This window comes from Larus michahellis, chromosome 2, assembly GCF_964199755.1.
Source record: "Larus michahellis chromosome 2, bLarMic1.1, whole genome shotgun sequence".
Classification (NCBI taxonomy): domain Eukaryota; kingdom Metazoa; phylum Chordata; class Aves; order Charadriiformes; family Laridae; genus Larus; species Larus michahellis.
Window position 1 is genome coordinate 70,790,701 of NC_133897.1, and position 24,919 is coordinate 70,815,619.

Consider the following 24,919-nt stretch of genomic DNA (forward strand, 5'->3'; position numbering starts at 1 on the left):
ATTTTGTTCTCTTACTTTTTAAATCTTGCATGGAAAATAAGAATTATCTTATTTAAATAAAGCGTAAAGTATTGTCATAATAAGACATAGCTAATTACTTGCTTTTGGGTATAGTTCTATGGTACCGTCTGTTATAAATGCAGGTTTCTTACATGAACAAGAAATAAATCAATACTGTCTCTGCTCCAAAGAACTAAGATTCAGCATACCTAAGTACTTAAATTACTGCATTATTCCATTGCACGGCTGCCTGCACCAATGAAATAAAAGAAGAGCAGCAATGTAGCTAACAAACCTTTAATAAAAGCATTTGCTTGAACAGCACCCTGTTGGATACAGTCCACCACAGTAAAAGCAGTTTGGGGCTGTAGTGTCTTGTTAAACACATTGTAAATGTTTTTGACAAGAAGCCTGGCTGAATTCAACCACCTCTGGACAGACAGCATGTCAGAGCATTTCAGCGTGAGATGCATCATCCTGTCCTGGATTGATAGCTTTGGATAATCCTCTAATCCAAGTCATTGCTTAAATGTTGCAGCCTATTTAGGTTTGCTCAGTCTGGGATGACTAGCTGCTGGAGAGCTCAGGGTGATTTTAAAAAAAAAAAAAAAAAAAAAAAAGACTGCAGCTGAATAAATGAATTTAACTCCAGCTGTCTATGGTCCAGGCTGGACTTACGGATGTTGAATCCTAATGCTGTATTGCTCTGTTAGAGACAGCTCCTGAGCTCTGTTGTTCCTCTGACTTCTGGGATTTTTGCAGAGGCTGCCAAAGAGAAGGTGACTTGAACCCTATGGTTCTATGATTCTGTGAAGAAGGCAACTTGGTGTCGGTTTTGCCCTGAGGACACTGAAGCTTTTGCTTGTCCTTGTGTCTGATAGGAGTAGGCTCTAGTCATGGCTGCTTGCCCTCTGCATATACCTGTCTTGTGCCCCTTACAGTGGGACCAGACCGCTTGGCAAAGAACAGCTGAGAAGCATTTTCCTTTAGCTGTCTGCATGATGGTAGGGCAAAGTTGTTTTCTTTGCACTCTGGAACTGCAAAAAAAATGGTAAGTTGAAAGGCCTGCTTGGAGGATGCTGTGGAGTGGAGCGTGTCAGCTAAGGCAGCTGTCCAGTTACTGCTTGTGAAATAGTGTCACATCAAGATTGTTGGTTTTGCCCTTTTTGGAGGGGTTTTGGAGAAAGTCAGGCACTGGGGCAATGCTTCAGAGTTCCGGTCTGCTTCTGGGCCTCTGACTCCCACCAAGAGGACAGGAAGGAGAGTGGTGTCCCCTGCACCTGGGTTGGGCTGGTGTGCCGGGTGGCTGGCAGTGTAGCAGAGCCCTGTCCCGGGGAGAGAGTGAGAACTGCTCCAAGCCTGCCCGTACCGCGGGTAGCTGGAGCCTACTCTTCCTTCAGTCTGAGTTCCTGGGTGGCTACGTGCTTGTTTAATCCCTTCTGTTGTTGGGCAAGGAAAGTTACCGCTTGGGCTCACAAGTGAGAATTCTAAGAAACAAAAGATTAATTGCTCTCACTTTTTTCACTCCCTTTTCCTGGCTCCACTCTTTATTGTTCTGAGAATGGAGAGATTCCTTCCCCCTCTCCTCTAAGAATCACAACCGTTTTTTGTTTTGTTTGTCTTTTGCAGATCAATTTTGTAGCCTGTCAACTGTTTGCACTTTTGGCTGCATTTTGGTTTCGTATTTACTTGGGTCCCAGTCATGCCAGCTCTGCTGTTCGCCATGCATTTGCCACCCTCTTTGGAATATACTTTGCTGTCTTCTGCTTTGGGTGGTGAGTATTTAGTCACCATGTAGACAAGGCTTGGGTAAAAATATTTTTAAACTTCATATCAGCTTTTCTGGATTACATCTTTTTAGACCTTCTTAGTCTTAAGGCACTTTCTGTGTTATCCTAAAAAAACACAGTAATTCCTAACCAGCATAACCATACCAGACTCTTAAAGTAAAATGAACCATGAAAGTATTTATAAGTGAAGTATTTAATCAGTGAAGTTTGTTCTGGAAGGTAAAGCCACGCCAGTCTGCTGTGAAGATACCTCTTTTGGAAAAGATGCGTCCAGTTTGAATGTGCATTTTGAGCTAGGCTGCTCTTTCTCTCAATGAAACACATTGACAGTATCTTGTCGATAAGTATTAATTTATGTTGGATATTCAGGCTATAAAGATGTCATTGTGATAACTCATGTTTACTGATACTGTGATATGACACCACATTCATGTCTTTTGCATGGAAAAATATTCCCTTGCTCTGAACTGCCAGCCCTTCCAGGTCACGTAGAAATTATCTAAATACTCACTTTGTTGTCTTCAAGGTATTCCATTCATCTTTTTGTCCTGGTGATGATGAACTATGGCATTATGAATATGGCGAGTATTCCTAACATCCACAGGTGAGCTGATGTGGCTGCAAGTCTGGAGCTGCCCCTCTGGCAACTTCTCTCCTTTCATGGAGAAGCATGAGGGTTTTTTGGGACCACCTTCTCTCCTTTCCTGCTTTTCTTTCCCAGTTACTTGCAGAAGCTTTGTTCATTCAGTTACAGAAGCAGCTGTAACTTCAATTTGTGGTTTTTTGCATTGATACATTGCATTTCCCTACAAAATTGCTGGCCTCAAGAGTTGGCTTTTGCAGACTTAATAATTTATGCCCAAACCTCTGGTTTCTTAAACATAATGAAGTCATATTCTCCTTAGTCTTGTGTCCTTGAGGATCGCTTTTGATAATTCTTTTTAATGTGTTTTCCCCCTTGCTGTTTGGCCTTTAGGTATTTTCCACTTATTCTTGAGTTAGGTAGTTCAAATAAGGTCACTGTGGCAGCTTAACTTAGTGATCTACAAAATTAAGTCTTGCATTTGGTTCTGGGCTTTGAGCTTGAAAAGTAGAAAGTACCAGAAATGTCATTGCTTTTAAGCAGACGCTTACAGCATCATCATGAGAAGTTCTTGACCGTGGGATCTTTCTTTTCCCTATGCAAATGTCTCAGAGGAAGGAAGACACCTGGACTCCTAAAGTGCTTTATCAAATGAGTGCCTTCCTGGCCAAAAGACAAAAAGCGCTTTCATATAAAAATGAAAACTACATGGTAGTTATGTCTGCTTCTTTCACTGACTAAGAGGAGGTTCATGTGGAAGAACTTCTCTGCCCAGTCACTGAGCCTTCTTATGTAGGTCCCATGCTCTCTAATAGAGTTCAGCATGTCGGAGCTTTTAAAATTGTGTAGGTGGAGTTGTTTGCTTCCCATCAATCTGCACAAATAGAAATTTTTATTTGTAAAACTGCTGCTTTATAGCAGGCTAGAAGGACGAGCTGGCAGTTCTTCCCACTTCTTTACTTTTGCGTTGGTCTCCCTAACAGCATGTGGTTAATACAATGGTTTGGTTTCGGTGTGTTACAGGTGATTTCTGTCTCTACGCTGTGTGGCTGTTTCTGTAGCTGCTGTTGAATGCTCACATCCACATCAGTCTGGGCTGGGGAACAGAAACCCTTTCTTCACTTGTCTTCAGGGTCAGGGCTGTCTGAGGATCTCATGCTCAGATAATCATCTCCCCTTCTTTAGCACTTCCTGAGGGAGCCCCACTCTAATCATCAATTGCGATTTCTCTAGGATTGTTTAAAAACGTGAACCATAAACAACAGGCCTGTCTATAGCAGTCACAAGCATTTTGCACGAGCAAGATAGGTATTAATCAAGGTTTTTTGCAGCCTCTCACAGAGTGCATAGCCCAGAAGTCCAGAGGTAATTAATAATTAAAAAAAGAAAGAAAAAAAGTAATTGGACAATGTTTAAAGAAGTGCCTTCCAGAAACCAGAAAGAAAAGGTGCTAAAAATGTGTACTACTTGTCTCTTGATCATCTCCTGATCATCAGGTAGTTACTGATTGCAGATCAGAGGAACCAAGTCTACAGAGGAAATCATCCAGTACTTACTTATGTCTTCCTAGTCAAGTTGAGGTGGTGGTAGGGAAATAAGCACAGTTTCAACAGGAAACCCCCTCACTCTTACTGTTTAGCCAATTAGTCACAATGGGGAAAAAACCTGTATACTGCAACACAAATTAAGTTAGTTCATGTAATGTTGCGCACTGCTGCGCGATAGTAATGTGTTGATTTGAGTCAATGTGAAATAGCAATCCAACATGCTGAAAAACCGTAGGAGGGCTAGGAGGATCGGGTTAGGACTTTTAAACTGTATTCCACTAGCCATAGCAGTGTGACTCAAAATACATCCCCATTATTAATTTTAGCAAAATAACAGTGTATTCAAGCTGCTTGAGAATAAGCTTGAAAAATGCCAGTTTAAGGGCTGGACCTGTTCATACTGAGAGCCTGTAAGAACACTGGATCCTTCATAGTGGGACTCTAAGACTTGGCTTTTTTCCCCCCAAAATGCAAGTGGAAGTGAACAAATGACATAAAGAAACAACATAGTTTAACCTGCATGCCCCTTTCCCTTGTTATTTTCTGATAGTTTGCTCTCTGGTGAGGCTGCCATCCTTCAAGACCTGTAAATGGACAAACTAATCCAGCATCAGAAATGCTGCCAGCTGCAGCAGCAATTCAGTATCTCTCTCCCTGCTCACTCCCTTTCAGTCTAGGTGCTTTACACTTAAGCATTGAGGCTTATTTTAGATGCTTCATCCTGTCCATTGCCATTACATGTCTGAGCTGGGTGACTTGCCTCTGGAGGCACGCTTGCTGTTCTCTGCTGATGAGAGGGAGCCCAAGGACCTGGCTGAGGCTGGACTGGATGCCTGACCCAGATAAAATAAGATAAATTCTGCTCTAAATCTCCTGAAGAAGCTGTCGTGTCCCCTCAGTCTGCCTTTCATCCAGCTGTTCGCTGTGGGCCGCGTGACCTGCAGGTTGCCTTGCAATCCATCACTGTCACTCACATTTCAGTTTATTAGTCCCCAGGGAGGAAAAACTCATTTCTTTCAAAGCCAACCATGATTTGACAAAGGCCTGGCTCATTTTCCGTTGTCTGCTGACTGTTCCTCTTGTCTGATTTCGCCTTTAGCTCCCTACCACGATCAATCCTCTAATGGATCTGGGGGCACCCTGCTTGGTAATGTGTGCTTACCAGCCTGCCTGACCTCCTGTGGCTCAGCTGTGCTGGGTGTGTAGGATGTGCAGGCTCATTCTGTAGTCTGTATGTCTTTGCATCTTGTCCCCCATGTGGCTAACTTCTCCTGATGCAGGGGACACCAGCAGATGTGGTCCAGACCTGCCTGTGTGATGCATGCCTTTCCCAGCTCTCCATTGCACTGTCTAGTTTGCTTCATGTGTCAGTCTGTTTCTAAATATCCGTCCACTTCTTATCTCCACAGTATCTTCTTTCTTGCTCAGGTAAATACAGGGAGAACTTAGTGGTATGAAGGGCTTCATCTGCCGCACCTAGACACTGCAACACTTCCAGTCCTCAGACTCTTCGACTCTTGAGATAGAGTCATGCAACTGTCCTGCCTGACATAATTTAGCAATCATCTTGAAAAACAGAAGTTGTCATGCTCTACTTAAGGAGTGCGTCATTGGTTGGACTTAATGATCTTAAAGGTCCTTTCCAACCTAAGTGATTCTATGATTCTTCTGGAAGATGGCATATTTCAGCATGTAGAGCTGGAAAGATTAGGCTACGTGTCATTATCTGCCTTTGTACAAAATCAGAAGAGAGAAAATACCTTAAACTTGAAATATTTTAGTTTCTGGTAGCTCTGAGGAAGTGTTGTACGTGTAAATAAAGAACACTTACAGATTAAAACAGCAGTGGATAACTTCAGCAATGCACATACAATCAGAAATTTCAAAATAATATGTGAGGGTGGGAACTCTGAAATTGAAATGCCCAACTTGAAGTGATCCTATTTCTTCTTTTCTTTTTGCCCACCCGCGGTGTGAGGAGACACCTTAGTAATGTTTAAGCTGGGTACACAAAGCCATCAGTCCTCTTTGAAAATTTCTGCCACATCTTGTAACATAGCTTCAGACTTGTTAACAACCTAATTTGCAAAAATCAAACTCTACTCCTAAACAAGCCCAAACCCAATTTGAGGGACTCTAGTTCTTGTTGGTACTTGTGTTGGTAACTATGTGTTCTGTATGTTATGTTTTTAGGTACTCCTTTGTCGTAGCTATGGGATACCTCACGTTGTGCCACATAAGCCGAATATACATATTTCATTATGGTATTCTCACTACAGATTTTTCCGGGTGAGTGAGTGTGCAAGCTGTGTCCTGTGTCAATTAGTATTAGTTGAATCCAGTATGTTTTAAGTGTAATCTTTGTTATCTATGGATCACCTGTAATTTTGTTTCCCTTAAGCTTTTTCTAAGACCTTTTTTTTTTTCTTTTATAAAGGAAGGAATAAACACTGTGTGGGTTTTTTGTTTTTTTTTTTTTTTTTTTTTTTTTTTTTGCCTTGACTCATTGTTTCTGCTGTTTTCTTGCTAGACATTGTCTAATTAGGAAGGTAGAGCTTGGTTAGCTAGACTTCCACCTAGACAGCCTGGGAGGATAAGTCTGCACAGTGGCTTGCTGGTGCTGGAGAGCACTGATAGCCCTGGCGAGCAGCATGGCCGGTGCTCTGGTCCCTGGGTTCTGCCCTGAGAGGTGGAGTGGGCAGCTCTCCTCCCACTTTCCTAGGCACAGCCGTTGGCTCTGGGTCACCTTTTCCCCCTGTTCTGATTAATCTTGATGTCCCAACGGGGAAGGTGTTTCCCACCCCAGGCACTGGGAGCCCAGGCACTGCACCTCAGGAGATGAGGGCTTGGGCAGGGGTCTGAGTGGCTGGGCGAGCTGGGAGGTGGGTGGGTAACCCGGGCAGAGACGCACAAAATCAGCTTTTGCTCTTGGTCGGTCTTATGGGTTCTCTCACGGGGGCAGGTTGTGGCTGCTGTTCAAATAGCACAACTTTCTATATGCCATGCGTTTCTGTGGAAATGTTTTTCATATACACTGTAGTCTCTTGTTTGATTTCACTGAAGCTGTAGAGGATGCTTTGCAAAAATATAGACAGCTTACTCTATATGAGAGGAAAGTATACTTTTGCATGATTTAAAAACAGTGTGCTAATCTGTATTCCACTTGTTTAATTGAATGTCTTGAATACAGAGTAATTAGTAACGTATTATGAAAAACCTCTGTAAACTGGCACAGTAAGTTACAGGTGCCTCTTGCAAACCTCTGTCATCTTACAGGCAACTGGAGTTTTTTGCTGTCTATGTGCATGTGTCTCTGTGTGAGATGGTGGTGGGTTGAAGCATTTAATTAAATGGCGGGGGGGGAGTTGTTCTGAGAGTTTAGAGTTTTTTATTAGAGGAGGGGGCAGAAATGGGAACTTGTACATTTAGAGAAATTTAGTTCTATAGTTTTTTCTGCAGTTCTTTTAATACACAAAAGCATGTCCTGAAAGAGCATGACATACCAAGAAGCCTATAAATGGGATTGGAATGCTATAGCTCTGTGAGATAGACACGGAGAGAGAAATACGAGAGAGCATTCTTTTCTGAATAGTGTGTTCAGAAATGCACTGTGAGGCATATTAGCTGTCTCCCTCTGAAGACATTTAATAAAGATCCAGCTGAGACTGGGGATGGAAGAAGAGGAATACTGGTTGTTTATATTATAGGTTAAGTAGCACTTTCTGCCCTTTTGATGAAAAGGGAGTTACTTTTATTTAATGATGAGTTTGAGGATAATAACGGTACTGAAAGAATAATACCTGAACTTACTCTGTTTTTGATTTTGTTCTGATGCTTCAAGATATAAACCAATTCCTAAACTTCAGTCAAACATAAAACTGCCAAGTAGTAAGCAACTGGAAAATGTAGTATGGATATGAACTACATCTTCATGGCATATTTTAAAAACTAAGAATAAATAAAAATATTGTAGTGGTATTAATAAAAATTTGCAATCCAAAATGCTCAAACCCAGGTCAGCCTCATAAATCTGTAAAACCCGTTTTCCTCAGATGTAAATATAATATATGCCCGCTGAGGCTTTATGCATGTACCTAAACAGATGTGATGACCCAGAGAGACAAAAATATACTCCCTGACCACAGTTTTGCCATGTATGAGCAGCAACTGCACCTCCTCTTGTGTGTTCTCCCATGTTGGATGGTTCCACATCTATTGCGTGTGGTAATAGGGAAGCATCCTGGCTGGAAGGGTGGCCTTAGCGTTCTCCCTCAGGACTTCGGAAACAACCGAGACGGAATCCATGGAGTGATGCCCATCTCCCTCCAGCCTCCTGTCCTTTTGGGTGAATGTGGCTGGGGAAGGCAAAACAGTGGATTTAAGGAAATCTTTAAGAGCAAGCAAAAAGCCTGTCATCTGCTGACATGTGTTTGAGATCTCAGTATCCCATAAGTCTCTGGTGATATCTGATTGCAAGGAGGAAGTTTTAATCCATGTCACGTAGGCACGTAGCCAGTTCTAGTGCCATCAGCTTTCCAATGTCGGTTCCTGAGGAGCCGGGTGTTAAATGAGTGTTTCCCAATGTCAGTGCTAAAAGCTGGCAAACCTCGTTTGCTCTCTTGACCTGCTTTGTGCACTTAACAGTTTGCATGCATAACCCTTTTGGCGTATGCTTGCGAATATATTTTTTTTGTGTTTCTAGTAATAGTTGATTGTGCTGTTTGTCTGGAGTCCCCCCTATTTTGAGAACACAGCTTATAAAATGCAGGTAGAGATGGACGGAGAACAAGGTAGCTTTTGAGTCATGCCTTAAGTAAAATGGAAAATCAAACTGTGAGTCACCACCTCAACGTTAAGAAGAAGTAAGAAAACTTGTTCTGTACTGATGACTAGTTAATTCTTCTAACTGATGCAAAGGGTGGGTTTGGTCACTGACTCCCACAATCAAAACTGTACTCAAGCTGCTTGCAGCAATTTCTTGATTTAAGAGTGTTTCATGTACCGCATAGTGCTTAGGTGAAAAGTCCATTTTCTTAAAATGCGTGCCAAGTCTTAATGAAAACCAGTTCTAGTTTGCTACGCTTCCATTTTAATTACTTTTTAAAAAATGTATATATATTATAAAAAATCTTTTGTTTATATTATTTCACAAAAATGTGGTGACACAATTTAGGAATTTTCTCCTGACTAGTTTCTCAAATAAAACTATTTCTTTTTGAACACTAATTGTAAAATAACTGAATGCTGTGCTTCCCCCTTCATTCAAATCAGTCTTTGAGAGAAACATGCATATTTTATTTTGCTTGGTTTGCCATGGCATTTATACATTGTACCTAGGAATACTAAATCCTAACTCACTCTTTCTCTTTTTCTCTCTTGTATTTCTTCTTCTTTATGCTAAGAGGATTATGCTGGTAAGTTGCCTGGTTTCTATACAACTTTATAAAAATGGTAATACTAACATACAGTTTGGGATTATTTTTTTTTTCTTTGCATCACTGGTTTAGGCCGAATATGGAAATATCATGGCTTTAGGGAAAAATTAGTTTAAAACAAAACAAGGGATCTTGATTGGGATTTCTGGAAACTAGTAATAGATATGGTTTCAATCTAGCAACCTACATGAACAAATGCCATGTGCCTATGATCATCTGCATGGAATTCAGAGGAGCTCCTCATCCATATGAAGTTGTGTCTGCTTTAATCCTCTGCTTGATTAAGACCATAGAGCTTTTTGGTTTCTTCTTTGAATTCTTGCAGTGTCTGAGCAAAATTTCCTAATGTTGTAGCTTGTTTGGTGAATGTCAGGGAATGATTGTGCATATAGAAGTTTGTTGGTGCCATTTGTTACAGAAAAGAAACTCTGTTTGTGAAAGTCACCATACACACACACTGGCATTGCTTTTAGTCTTCTGTTGGTCTTAGACAGACCTAAGCTGAATTATCAGGGACACTTGAGCAGTTTTCCTCCCTACAGATGTCAAATCTGTACCTCTTAAAGGAGTGTTTTGGTGGACATCAGTCTCCAGAAAGAATGGACACCTTTTCATGTTCGCTTTATCCCAAATGCAGAATAGAAGCAGCGTTCTCAGCAAACCACTTAGAAAGGGACAGTCATTGAAAGAGCCCTCTCGAAAAGCCCTATAAGCAGATACTTTAGTAAGAAGTGTCACTTCAGACAGTGAATATTTGTCAGATGCTTTGTTACTGGTTTTTGCCCTCTCAGTGGCTTAGTATCAACCACAAAAGAAAGGAACAAAAGTACAAATACATTTGCTGATGGAAACAAACATAGGTGTACTGTTACCATGTTAAAACACCATGCAGAAATGCCGACTGGTCCTGCGAGTTCAGTTGTTTTGGTTTACTTTATTTCCTTGTCTTTTAAATGTATGAAGTGCGATACACTGCCTGCCGCGTATGTTCCAGCAGCTGTGGGTAACTTTGGTCCGCAGCAAGTCCCCGGAGGCAGTACGGCAGCGCATGTGCAGGCTGAGGAAGGGGAGGTCGGTGAGGTCTCCATGCCCACTCGCTGCTTAGCTGCTCCGCTGGGCGTTTGCCCACTTGAAACTGCACGGACAACACTGGCCATTGGTTACACGGAAGCCCTGCGAGAGCTGCAATGTGGGAATTAGCCAGAATTCAAGCAGGCGGTCGCTACTAGAGAGCTCCACACATTTAGTGCATCCCAGGACACTTCTCCAAAAGTAAATACTCTTTTTAAGTGAAATGCTTCTATCATGAAGGCATAAGAAACGCTCTTTGGGAGCTTTGACCAAAAAAACCACATGAAGCAAATTGGAAGTTGCTTTGGAGGAATGAGCATGTTTAGTGGAGTATTTTTTCCTCTGTGTGCTTCAAGCACTTCCTCATTTTGCTGTCGAAAGCACAAGTACGAGCCCGTTGCCAGTGAAGCCCTTGTGGTGTCTCTGGCTCGGCAATCCCCTCGGCAGCGTGTTTAATGTCATAGCGGAGTGTGACTGTGTGAACTTCTGGTCATGGCTTCAGGGCGAAAGAGATAAACCTGAAACAAGTGTTTGCTGTTTTGCGCTCTTGTCTGCAATGAGCCTTTTGACTCCACCTCCTCTTTTAGTGAAATCAGGTCAGTGGAAACTATTTCTAGTGAGCGTGTGCCAGGCTCCTCCATGGGATTACCGAAGGTCAGGCAGAGTCTGCTTGGTAAACATCTTTTCTCTCATAAGCATCGAAGCTTGCTCGGCGCAGAAGCCAGCCTGTGGTACAGGGGGCATCCCTGCAGCAGGCTACAAAACGATGCTGATATCTTTAGTTCCACTGACCTGTATTTCTGGGCCAGTTTATTTCACTGGAAAAAGCCATGTTTAAAAATGACACTTAAGTGGTATGTTTTCATTTGGAAGGTTTAATTAGGGGGGGTAAAACCCTCTATTCAGCATCCTCTGTAAACTGTTGCATCTTTGTCGTCTTGATTATTTTTCAAGGCATCTAACTTAAGGTAAAGACAGTTTTGGGTTTGTTTTTTTATTTGTTGAAATTTCCTATTTCACACTGACTTCCAGGGGCAATTTCTTGATTTTTTTTTTTTTAATTTCTTTTTTTTTTAAATTAAAAGTTGGCCACTGTAGTTTGTGTGTAGGAAGTACAACGCAGCTACAACCTGAGATTAAAATCTTAGCCAATTAGAAAACACGGAGCGGGGGGAGGGGGGTGGAATCACACCACAGGTAAATTGAATTCTGTGTTTCTGTCCTAGTTTGTAACCGTCGTGGTTAGTAAGATAGGTGAAGAGGAGAGGATGTGGAATTGCCACTTTGCATGTGGCTGCAAAGCAATTGGAAAGTGTTCAAATATGATGGTGTTCAAGTTGTTTAGGCTTCTTAAATGGGTTTTATTTCAAATGCTTCCTTCCTAGGGGTAGGTCTTCATGCTTCACCTGTAAATGCAAGTATAGTAGGTAGATTTTCTTTTTTAATTCAACCTAATAATTTGCCCCACTACAATAACCTGTGCGTCTCTCAAAATTTGTGAGAAAGAAAGGTTATTGAAGTTTTATAGTTTTGTTAACGCCCATTCTTGTTTGTAGCACTACTGACTTTTCCCAGTGGAGTCTAAGGTTTGAAATATTACCATGTCAGAAACAGTTGACTATATGTGATGCGATGCTCTATTTTATGTATTAAATTACTCAGGGTTTTATTGCTGTTTAAAATTAGAACTTGCTTGAAAGGCTGAATAGAAATGACAATTCAATACTCTGGTATTGCCAAGTTTTAATAATCAAAACTCACATGTATATTTAGGAAATTATGTTACTATTTTTTCCGCCTAAATTAAATGTATTTTTCTTATCTAATTTTTAATGTTGTTTCAAGACTTGCATCCTTGTGTATTGTTCTACAAATGTGGGGGAAAGGACTATTTTTCATTCTGAAGAAACAAAAACAGCCTTAGACTTGCTCTATGTGTATGTGTGCGATAAGGAGAGATTGGTGAGTCCCCAGGGAGGAGAGGGACAGGTGTGGGTGTGCAGAAGGTGGGGGCCCTCCACACCCCAAAGGGGTGCCAGAAGGGAGGGAGAGCTCCAGTACTGCCATTGTTTTGTCGTGCTCTGCCCTTTCCTGCAGCGAAGGCTTGGTCCCCCAGTGAGATCAAGTCAGTGGGGGAATGGTAGACAGGTGAGGGAGCAGGAAGATGCTCCCTGTTCACCTGAAACCTTGCTTACCTGTTGTGTGAAGCATTTAATGATATCTGATACTGACCTTGTGAAAGATTTAGAGGGCGTCATCCCATTGCCACTGTACAGCAGGTTTTCACCTTCCCAGGTAAAGTATAGAAGAGCTATGTCAATGTGTAATATGATGGTAGCAGGAGAGAGAACTCAGGGTATCTCAGATGCACTTTGTGGGTCTCCCTCCCACCCATGGAGTCCGCAGCATCACTTTTGTGCTTGCGTGTCTCCTCTGGAGTTGGGATTTGAGGGAGGCAGACCATCCGTCTGATTAAAATGCAGGAGGGGCTGACTTGTTCTGCTGGATTACAATGTGCCGTCGATGAGGCGATGAATTCCTAATATAGATGAAGAAGAGAACCTCTCTCTTCTCTGTGTTTATACGTTGTATGACTTTAGCACAGGCTGCACTTCTGCTTCCCTCGGTTAATCAACACATCAGGATTGTTTGCATTTTGGTTCTCTTTGGCTTATGGTGGGGGGCCCAACTTTCTAAGACAAGTGTCTAAATTTAGGCACTTAAAGACATACGTTTTTGGCGCTGAGCCTGAGGTTTAAAGTTACCCACTTCAATATTGGCATAAAGTGCTTGCCGTAAGAAACATATGCAACAAAGTGAGCCAATTTGAAAGAAGTGTTAATATTCACCCATAAAGCTAAAAGGTCAAGCACTGACAAAATAAAAATCTGTGTTTATTGCAGTAGAACTGCTAGTTTGCCGACAGCCTCTGTCTGTCTTCAGGATTAAAAAAATCTGCTTTTTCATATGCTTAAAGGGTTGGGATTTACGTATCTTTGAAAGTAAAGCTAAACTTTGTCTGAATGGGAAAATCTACTTTGAGGAACAGGATGTTGAAGACAATGGTGAAAACAGCTTATAAATAACTTTTCTTGAAAAAGGAATTGGAATAAAAATTAGAATGACTATTTCAAAATATTGGAGTTGTCTGGAAGGTGAAAAGTCATTGTTGAATTCGTCCATTCCTTAGCTGCAGTCAGTGGTCTAGGTGACCCAAGGAGAGCTGCTGTACCAACCATTGTGTTACGGTTGTATTCCAGGCCTGTGTATATTTAAGCTTGTTCTGGATCTTATGTGCAAGTTTCTTTACTGACATTTCAAGTAGAGACTGCTGAAATGATAAAAATAGTTTCTGATCAAGAACTGGCTGATACTGCATGTTCTCTGGTTTTGGGTAGAAAATGCAAATTACCCACGCAGAATTATATGTGGACTCTTGAAAAAGATCAGCCATATTTAGTATTAAAAAAAAAAGACCACTTACGACGAAAGAGTGTCTTTTTCCAGTATTCTGGTGTTTACCATGTTTAGCATAGTAATTATCTGTAAAATCAGTTTGATTTATCACAGTGGGATAATCAGATTGCAAACAGTTTATCTTAGCTGTTGGATTTACATTTGATTGTAACCAGTAGCTTGATTTTAGTCAAGGATGATCCAGAATATCTTGAAAATCTCTGCAGAACATGAATATTTGACTGTTATTTTAGACAGAGAAATCATTGAATGTAACTTTTGCTTTCTTTTCTTAGCTTGAGAAATACAGTGCTTGAACTAGAAAAAAGCCTTCAACTTTTTTTCCTTCATTGTATTCCAGAAAATATCTTACAATGTGTAAAGTGAATACCATAATATTTGGAATAATCATCTACGTCTTTTGAAAAAGATCCATACACCGGTCAAACTCTGTAAATAGCATGTACCCAAATTTGGGTTTTAATTTCCGTGTTGAAGACAACATTTATGTTCAAGTGGAAACGTCTGTATGGTTTATGTTGATAATTTATCACCAAATTGAGAAACAATCCATTGTATTAATCCTCAGAGAAGACAAATCTCTTCTGTGGACCTGGCTTTACATATAATCGTCACAAATAACGCTTTGAAAATAATGGTGTATCCTCACCACCCATTACAACCTCCTGGCTATTGCGGTTGTGAAGGTCTTGTAGGTAGTGTGAAATCTGGGCGTGCTGTGCTGGTGTCCCCAGTGGCAGAGAGCTGGGGAGAGACAGTGTTAGCAGGTGTTCATCCGTCACTTTGCCTGCCATGGGTCCTTCCAGATCGCAGGTGTTCAGTGCCGGGTTTTGTGTTTAGGGCTCCACGGCCCTTAGAAACTGTATGTGGACCACAATTAGCCCTGGAGCCTCTGCCTATGAGGGACTGGTTAGTTGTCCCTATGGTTTTCCCCTGATCTTTCTTCTTTCGTACCTCTAAGTGCTCCTGGCTGTGTCCTTTACCCTCATGGGGACCAGCTCCTGATGCCACCAAGTTGAGTTTTGTGTTTTTTCTATTCCTTAGCTGCAGCAGCTCACATTTGTTTACAGTGCTAACAAGCTCCATAAAGCTGGATACGGGAAGTATAAGCAGCCCTATTGAACGTCATTCCTATGGCTATTCCTATGCTGATTGTTTGGTTGGCTCCAGAGCTGCTATGGTGGTGTAGCCTGTAAGTGTGGCTCAGGTACAGCTAGATGATGTTTTTGGGAGGCTCCAGATCCCATGTGCCCAAACACTCCCAGCTGGATGGTACATCTTGGATGGGCTGTCCGCAAGGCAGTTGCATGGCCAAGAAGCAAGTGGGAAGTTCTGCTGTACTGACAGCTATTCTGATATTTGCACGTAGTCCTAATTGATAGGGCTATTCATATGGGGAAATAAGCGTGTGTATCTGCAGAGTCGACATTTTTTTTTTTTTAGGGCACTGAGAAGACAGACAATAGGAGATTAACGGTAAGGAGAGCCAGAGTTATGTTACTGCAGGATTCCTGTATTCTAGTCTTGTGTCATATGGGGCTTGAATTTGGTCGTTGCCTGAAAGGGAGCCCAGTGAACTGCAGAAGCTGGTATTTCCTTGCAGTGCAATTTCTTCTGAATTACAATCTGCGTTGCTGCAGGATGGGGAGACGTAAAATAAGGCTTTGTGTGCACTTAGCAATTAAAAATTCCAGTGCAAGTTACTGCACGGTTGTTTTGAACCCAGGCAATTGTCTTATGCCTGAGTTCTTCCTTCAGTTTTAATTGGATGTTTTCCACTTGTTGCTAATACAGTTATGCCTTTTAAAGGGATAAAGACGTTCAGTAAGAAAGTTGGGAATAATTTGTATTACAAGACATGTAACTATTGTTCCTGTCTTTGTTATAGTCCGCTGATGATAATTACACAGAAGATCACAACACTTGCATGCCAGTTACATGATGGTAAGAAAAGGAATCTCTTCCCATGTCCTGAAGACAGCCTTTTTATTCCAGCACATTCTGTGGTTGAGTTATGGAGTGGATGAATGTAGTTCAGCAAGTTGCTCCAAATGAAGAAGAAAAATGCTTTGTGGAGGAAAACGAGAAACTTCAAGTTTTGATCAGTTCTCTAGGTTCCAACTGTTTTCGCAGTAATGAGGACAACTGTTTTGCCCTTTGGGGGCTCTGCTTTCTTGGGGCCCAGTTTGGATTTTAGCTAGTGCCAGTATCCACTGTTTAGATGCTACAGTGCGTTTCCATTAAGCTCTCTGAAGCTGTTCTTGATTCTCAAAAATCAAGAGTTGTATTTGATACATTAATGTCATTCATGCCATTAATGTCAGCATAGCAAAAATATGCTGTCACTGATATATTCAGTGCTAATGTACTCCATGAGTTGTGAGAGATGGAATTCAATAGCTTTTTCCCAGCGCAGGGAGAAGCACAGTTGCAAGCAAAATAGCATTGTCTTCAGTCTTGTGCTGTGCTGTGACAAAGACCACTATTATTTCCCAGTAAAATGCCTGTGTTTAGTACAGCGCAAAGGCTAGAAATGTCAGTTGTCATCAGTACTGTTATTGCTCGTGTCTCCTGATGTTGCAGGGTGAACTTCTGATGGTCCCAGGCACATCGCATTATGAGCGTGGGTGACTGAATAAGTAGCCTGCTATAGAGATACTATGATCTAGGATTTAGGTGATGGCCACACCACAGAGTAGTGCAGGGTCTGGCATTGTTCACAAGCCAAGTTTACACGAGTGGGTCTAATGCTTTTAGCTGGCTATAATGGGTGCAGCTTGAAGCTCGGCTAATTGACCTTGGCATTGACATTCATGTTGCTGGGGCTTCTCTGCTTCTGTTATTTAAGATAGCCAGCTCGGGTGTCGCTGTGTGCCACACTGGCCTGTGGCCTAGATGCGCACCTAAAATATTGAAGGTAAACCGACAAAGGAAAAGATAACAGCAGAGGCAGAAGCGTTTTAAGCAAACCAGAAATCCTACAGATTAATTATGGTGGAAAAGGCTTATTACATTGTGGACATCCATATATGGAGCAGTTGATGCGGAGGCAGCTTGCAGCTCAGGCATCAGTGACAAATCTCTGTTTGCAAAAATGTAACGCAGCTGTCCATAAATGGAAACAGACAAAGAAAATACCCAGCCCTTTAAGTAATTAGGTGCTTAATTGTTTCCCTGAAACTCACGCCCTCCCAGTATTTACAAACTGAAATAGTGGAGAGAGAATGGAAATGTGCAGCTTATCAGCGGTCTTTTTAGGAGATGCATCTTGTGTACGCGTATTGGTAATTATGGCCAGTATGTTTAGAATAGTAGTGTTAATTGATGCCAAGCCCCTGATCTTGTGAAGAAGTATATATGCATGCTCAGCATCAAGTGCTGTGACTGATCCCATGGTGAGTTGTTCTGCTGAAGCCAGTGGGATTCCTCACAGTATGTGCAGCTAAAGCTTCAGAGTGAAGGTTTTGAGATATTTGCTATGTTCAACATCTGTTTACGCGCTGGCCATCTTACAATATTTTTTCATAGTTTTTCTGGGACAGCAAGTCTGTGCTCTACCTCTGCCCACAAAGGTCTTGTGCGCACAACAGGAGGTTGCCCTTCCAGTCTGGACCTTGTACAATTCCAGACTATTACTGATGCGTGTATTTAAGCTTGCTCCAGCAGCAGGCAGCCAGGCTGCTTGTTCACACCAGTGGAGCTTCTGTTTCCTGAGAGCCCGTTTCTCTTCCACTGCCCACTCCTCCTGCTGTGAAATGCTCCATTTCTCACCAAGGAGCCAGCGGGAGGCTTGTGCTTAAATGAGCCAGCAGCTTCTGGGAACAGAGGTTTTTCCAGCCCAGGAGTGTTAGCAGAGGCTGCTGGGGGTCGCTGCCAGTTGGTGGCATTGCGAGTTGCATTGTGTGTGTGGGAATACTATGGCTGCTCTTCCTGAAAGTGTAGCAAGGGTGAGGAAGAGGGAATGAGGTAAAGAGGTAGGGTGGAACATGGATATACTTGACCTGAAAATTGGGAATTGGGCTGTATTGCAACTGCCTGTGACAAAGAAATCTTGAAGCTTATGGCTTTAGAAAGTTATCCGTGGGATGCAAACATAAGGCTTTAGGGGTGGCTGTCACTGTTTGGCTTTTGGAAAGATCTAATGTGACTTTTCTTTCTCTCTAGGAATAGGGCGACAAGCTGAGGAACTCACTGCTGAGCAAAATCGGCTTGCTGTAAAGTAAGAATTTAATTCCCCTAGTGATTTGTGTTTAACTTCATCCAAAGAAGTTGAGGGTTTCAATTTGATGGTTGTTCTGTTTTTTTCCTTTGCAATGTCAGAACCAGTTTAGTGGTCCGGCCATGAAAATGCTCCCTGCTTCTACCCAGTCCATGATAAGCCAAAAGTCCTATCTGCTTTTTCTATTTCCTTGAGCAGTTTTGTTTTTGTAATGCTGCTGTCAGTGCCCTCCTTAAACAAACATAGCTTCGCTGCTATATTCCTTATTTCTTCAATCCAGGACTTCGGCCTTTATCACCCTTGTGCTGGTCAGTAAAGCACTGAAGTACTTGGCAGCATCTCATTGACTTAAATATACACTCCACATGCAACAAAACTAGTCTTCACGGAATCAACTCTTTTATATTCAGGCTAAGACTGTACTATATTGACTTTTTGGCTGTTCTCTTCATCCTATCTGTGACATTTTTGCACCTAGAACACTCCTTCTCTGTCAGCACATCACTGCATAGTAAAAATCCATTTCGGTTTGACTGTGACACTGATTTTCTTTGCCACAATTTTTGGACACTGGAATTTTATTTTTTTCTATCATCTCCCTCCGTAATGTTAATATTCCCAATCCTTCACATTATGTAACTAGTCATCTCATTTTTCAGAGGGAGACAGCATGTTAATCATATGTTTGAGTGCCTTGATTTTTTTTCTATTTTGTCTTTCAGTACAAGTGCAGGATGCAGGTGAATTCTTTTCCTTTTTTTTAAATAAGAATTAGTGTTACAGAATTAGCCTTAGAACCGGAACTACTTTTCACCATGAAGTGTCTGTTTAAGGACAGGGAAATTATTTCCTTCATTTGTAAAGCAGATGAGTCAGCCATCAGAAAATCTGCCTATGAGCTTCTAAAAGTAAGAAGGGAGTAATTTCTTGAGAAGCAAAAAACCTGTAGGGAGAGTCTTACAACTTTGTGTCTATTTTTAAAGCTCACCGCATAAAGTTTAACTGCACTGGGCCCGTGTGACCATATGATTAATTCTAGTCAAATTCTCACCAAACAGGCTTTTTTTTTTTTTCTCACTTGTACAGTAGATGAGCTCATAATAGAAAAGTACATGCCAATAGCTCAAGTGTCGGTGGCAGACAAGTCATAACTGAAGAGTTTTAAATCCCCTTTGGTAATACAGCCTTTTGTCTTCCCTCCTGTTCTTGGTCTGTTTTTGTTTCTCACTCATCCTCTGTACATTCCTTCATGCATTGCTCATGTCTCCCCACCCACCCATGTGCAGAAGCTAAATTGAAACTAATGACTTCAATCTTACTGTAGAGCTCAGAAGTCCAAATCATGGACCTGATTTTGCAGAACAGAAAGATGAGCCTTCCCCCAAATTGTTTGCTGCACCTTTCCGTGAAATGCTTTCACCAGAGAACATATCATTCAGGCACCAACATCTACAATAACCAGCAGGATGAATGCAGAAAATCCTGGCTAAGCTAACTGTTTATTCAAACTAATTCCACTTCAGAATAAAAGGCAACAGCAAACATTTAACTGTTGCTTAGTTTTTCTGCTAGAAATCTATGTTTTGGTCTGAAAGAATTTTAAGTGGGTTTTGGTTTATGTGTGTCCATCTGTGTCTTGGATGGGAGAGCCCTGTGCCCTAGTTTCTGTTCTCATCTGGGGACTCCTCATTTACTTGGATGGTGACTATTAGCACATCCGTGGAGAGGACTGTGTATCTCAGTGCAGAATTTGGATGTTGGTGTTTTCTGCCACATAAATAAAGCACACCCAACAATTTACAGTTTGCACTAGCAGTGAGAGGCCTGTGCATGTTTCTTTTCCATCCTACTGATCTGTAGAAAGGACAGTGGATCTTCTTCATTTTATATCTAATGTAAAACTCCCAAAGAAACTTGTGGGATATGCCCTTGCAAAATGGAAATAATGAACACGATGGACTTCCTTTGACTTTCGTCTTCAGCTGTCTTTTGATTTATGTGTTTTTTCCCCTTAGTTCCTTTTCCTGTTCGTGATGCAATACAGGCAATTACTTCCTTTATTTGCACAGTAGGACAGAGTGCCTCTTCATTCGCTTCCTCTATGTCTCACATCACGCTTCCCATTTTTCAGAAGGCTGAACTGAAGGCTGGGTGAGAGCTCCTCTCCGGCCCAAGAGTCCTGGTCTTAAATGCTGCCCACCCTGTGATTTGCATAATAAGGCAAAGTAGTGCATTGCACAGCTTGGTGAGACCCTGGTTACTCAGCTGTGGTCTGCCAGCCGTTACTGGTCTCTGACATCCTGGACAGATGTCCAAAAACAATTACCAGCTTCTCACTCCTGGTACTGCTGGCCTGTTCAAAATGCGCAAGCCAATTTGTTTGAGAGTGGGTATTTAAATTCATGACTGCTTTTAGCTAAAATGTTTCTAGTGATAAGATTACAACTTTTCAAATAAGTTCACCTGTAGCGTAAGCACTTCCACGTTACCCTTGTTCTGACTGCCATGTGCCAGATGTCACTGGTATATAAGAGAGGATGAGCTTCATCTTCTCCAAAACAGATCTAGTGACCTCTCAGCTGGGGGGAGGGTGGTAGGAGAGAGTTGGGGACTGAGGCAGACAGTACAACAAAAAGCATTCGTGAAAGCCTTTACTGTGTTTTACCTTGTTTTGTTTTCGTTGTTTTGTTTTGTTGTGTGTGGATGATTTTCACAGGACAAGACCTTCTTTGCTAGAGTATTTAAGCTATCTCCTCAATTTTATGAGCATCATAGCTGGGCCTTGCAGCAATTACAAGGATTATATAGCCTTCATTGAAGGGAGGCACGTGCACATGAAACTGTTAGAAGTGAACTGGAAGCAGAAGGGTTATGACAGACTTCCTGATCCTTCTCCAACTGTAAGTTTTAAAATGACAAAGATTTATTGCACAGGGCAGGAGAGTACAGCTTTGTACATGATTCTCATAATTAAAAACTCAGAAGAAAAACCATTTTTGGATTATCTTCCCAGTAATCGTTACAGTGGGTATTTTTCTGTGAAGTGGATGCTGTTTTTATCACGGGGTCAGGGGTGAAGGGGCTGGTGTCTTCCTCTTGAATTCCCCAAATTCGTTTGGCTTGCGAAAGAGGTCATTGGTTAATGGATGTCCTTTGTGCAGCAATGGGAACGGTCTGCAGGTTCTGACAACGAGGAGTGGCAGTTCAGCTCTAGACAGAAGAGGAAATGTCAGGGGAAAAAAAAAAGAAGTCAAATCTCACTCGTAGTGTAGGAGATGTTAGAAGTACATGAGTCAAGGCTAATCAGAAACTGTAGCTTGTCGAGGTGCTTTGCAAGAGAATCTCACACTTTAAGAAGTCTTGCGGGTCATTTTTTACATACTACTAACGCTAATGTTATTTTATATTTTTTATATATTGCTTAAAGCCTTCTTATAAAATGACCGTCTTGTAAGGCAGGATAACATAGCATGAGAACAAAATTCCTCTCTCTTATCTTAAAGCGACACTGAATGTGTAGCTTTGGAGCGTGTGCAGAATGTCTCCTCTGAAGTTGAGTATATGCCTATGCATACCTGATTCCTGTTGCACACGGTTGTATTTCTACTGACTTTAGTGGCGTTATTTCTGATTTACGTTAGTCTGACTGAGGTCAGAATAAGGCCTGTGTCATGTTAGATGCAAGTCAGCAGAGAACGTTAAAATTTACATTAAAGATAATTGCACATTAGTTTATTCCAGAATATGGAGAATATATAAAAAGAGTACTTGTGATTAAAAAATGCATTGTTGTTTCAATAGTATATTGCACTTTTATTAGTCTTTTGAGAATGTGAGTCAATTTTTACATGGTACCCAAGTGCCAGATTTACCTTTTTAATTATGACTGTATCAAGGAGAGTTTACTCCTGACGTGTATTTGAAATCAAGCTTCAAACTGCTGACGTGATTGTTGATAGTAATATGTAGAAAGCTAGGGAGCTGTAATAGAGAACACTGTGGTGTAGTAAATACCCTATATCATGGGAAGGTATGCGCGCTATATAAGACGTGCGCTTTTTGGACAAGTGATTTTTAGCAAGACCTCTGGATGGTAGCAGGACAGTAAGACCTACTGTTGTGCTGAAGGCCAATGCTTTTGGCTTCCAGGAGGAATCCAGTCTTTAGTTCTAGGAGGTGACAGTGCATATAGGGAAGATTTCTGCTTTCCATTGTAGGGTTTTGGTTTTTTGTTTCCCTGCTCACTTTAAGACCTCCACTGACTGCTGTAGGAATCTCTCATGAAGTTCATCACCAGTTTTGACTTCTGGTTGTCCTTTTTACCTGTCTATAGATAGTTCAGTAAACCAAATTAAACCAAAGCTTTGACTGTGGCTTTTTCTTTGTCACCTCTTCTAAATTAATTATTATCATAACTGCTAACTGCTAACTGTATTGGTTCTTGAAGCGCATTGTTTTTGTATGTCATGAGCACTGCCTTTTTTTTCCCCTTAAGCAAACATTTCTAATGAATGTTTCATTGTTGTTTGTGCTTTCTAGGGAGCAGTGATGTACAAGCTGTGTATCACACTAGTATCTCTCATTTTATTCTTGACACTTACCAAGAACTTTCCTATGGCATATATTATTGATAATGAATTTCTTGATAAAACACCCTTCCTGTCAAGACTTGGTTACCTGTATGTTGTAACACAGGCAGCAAAACCAAAGTATTACTTTGCATGGACATTAGGTAAGTCTGGCTACATCCCCTAATTTTGTGGGTAACAAATAAGTTCATAAATGGGGGAGGGGGTCTGAAACATTGTGGGGGGGAATTAGTTGCTAAACCTGTAGTTCATGTGGGAAATGTACATGTGCTCCTGTAGGCAGTGGACCCCACTGAAGTGGGGAAATGTCAAAAGTTTTGAAAAAATGTGCATAAAATATCTTCTAGCTTGTCTGACATCCCCTGCCTCTGGAGCTTTTCAGCTTCTTACCAGTAAAGTCAATGTAAAGTTTGCCTCTTACTTAGAACTTTGTGATTGTACCAAAATAATTTTTCAGGAATTATTAGGAAAAAAAAGTTTGCCTCCTCTAAACCTCGATTTTTATGCTTTGTTCATCATTTGCCACTTATATCAGTGGGGTTAGGAAGTTAAAATTTGTCACACTGGCTTAAGCTTTACAAGTATATTACAGTGCAAAAAGGCCTCTCTCTTCCTTTAGGGACATCTTTAGCACGTGCATCTGTATTAAAAGGCTGTAGTGCTTGTTGTGGGGCTGAGGTTAGGCTTTGCCTCTAAGGCACTCTGGGGTCCTGTGTACACAACAGCTTTGAGCGGTCAAGAGAAAGGACTGGAGAACCCGTGGGGAACAAAGGATGTGATAGGAAGGACCCAAGGATCTCTGCAAGGAAAAGGAGAAGAGAATGAAGAGGGCTCATTATAGAGAGAAGCAAACTTCTTTTACTGGGAGCCAGCTAGACGGGTGGTCAGAATAATCTTTTTGTATTTTACCTTGTTCCTTTCAGAAGTCACCTTTCTCATCTATGTGTGAGGAGTCAAATCGTTCTAGGCCAGGCTGAAAATTGAGACACTGAATTTTTTTGCTGGTGTTACAAGACTTTGTGCGTAGGGGAGATCCTGAAAGCCCAGCCAGTAATGCATGCACCTGAAACTGAGAAGAGTGTCATTGAGATGGGAAGGAAAGAGCCAGGGAAATTCATTGCAAGGCTATGATTAAACTGCTGGGAATAAAACTGACAGAACGAGGGAAGACAGCCAGGACTGGCATGTGTGGGATGGGAAAGGCTTGCTAGATAAAGAATTGCTTGCTCGGAAACTTGTTTTTGTGGGATCCAATGTTAAATTGTTCCCTCTGTTTTTTCTGGCATTATATTTAACTAAAAGTCCATTATCGAAGGGATAAACTGAACTTGGATTTGTGACATGACTAAGCCACAGAGGCTGTAGGAAATGTCTTACAAATGAGGGGATTTGGGAAAAGCATGCATCGATACTGGAGGGTGAGGCCTTTACTAGTCACATTGCAAATCCAGGCAGCAGAACAGCAGGCACTTTATCCTTTCGCAGTTTAGCTCCCAGTGACATGGCCCAGGGCATTACAGAAGTGCCTGCTGAAACGGCCGACAAGCACGTCCTGTCCTCAGAAAAGGACAGGCATGTTATTGTCCTTGAGCCACACTGCTGAATTCCTCCAGATCCATGGAAAGATGGAAAATTTGGCTTCTTGCTGCATTAGCGATAGTCGTGGGAACATGGCTGCAAAGCTAACTGAGAGCTGTCAATGAAACCAATTCGAGACTGAGCACCTACAGCCAAGGAGCTGCGAAAGCGATACCCTAGAGCCGTTCAAGTCAGCAGGGAAACCTCTGCTGGGCTTTGCGGAGATTGGGGTTTTGTGAGCAATTCGAGGGTGGACAATTGCAATTCTTCTGCGCTTCACACCTTGCTCTGCAGGCAGCAGGCCGGGAAGCGAGAGGCTGACGGTTCTGCTGTATTATTATGGCCCTGGATTTCTGGTTTGTTGCTTTTGGCAGAGAAACACTAACTGGTCCCTGCTACCTCTGGGGCAAGGAGGAGCAAATCCAGGAGTCCCCCTTCTCTGGGGTGACAGTTACATGCAGCTCCAGTCTCTGATACTGGGCAGGGTCCTGTGGGCCAGTTTCAGGCAGGGTTGCTGTTTATTGGGTATTTTTAAACAGGGAGAGAATTAAAAACTTGGAGACCTTTCTTTCCCTCAGTAAAATCTAGCTCATTTAGTAAAGTGGAAAATAAAATTGAAAGTTTCAGGTT

The 24,919-nt window shown here is 41.7% G+C and overlaps 1 protein-coding gene across 2 annotated transcripts in view; it reads left to right on the plus strand.

Annotated features, from left to right (window-relative positions):
* The window catches only part of MBOAT1 (membrane bound glycerophospholipid O-acyltransferase 1), a 58,102-nt gene that overhangs the window by 22,381 nt on the left and 10,802 nt on the right, over nt 1–24,919 (plus strand). For both annotated transcript variants that reach the window (XM_074575823.1, XM_074575822.1), the window contains exons 2-8: nt 1,630–1,775; nt 2,317–2,394; nt 6,114–6,209; nt 15,792–15,847; nt 18,068–18,122; nt 20,839–21,022; nt 22,662–22,854. In XM_074575823.1, coding sequence (XP_074431924.1) covers nt 2,345–2,394; nt 6,114–6,209; nt 15,792–15,847; nt 18,068–18,122; nt 20,839–21,022; nt 22,662–22,854 — 634 coding nt within the window. In that variant the 5' untranslated portion in view covers nt 1,630–1,775; nt 2,317–2,344. The remainder of the gene's footprint in view (nt 1–1,629; nt 1,776–2,316; nt 2,395–6,113; nt 6,210–15,791; nt 15,848–18,067; nt 18,123–20,838; nt 21,023–22,661; nt 22,855–24,919) is intronic.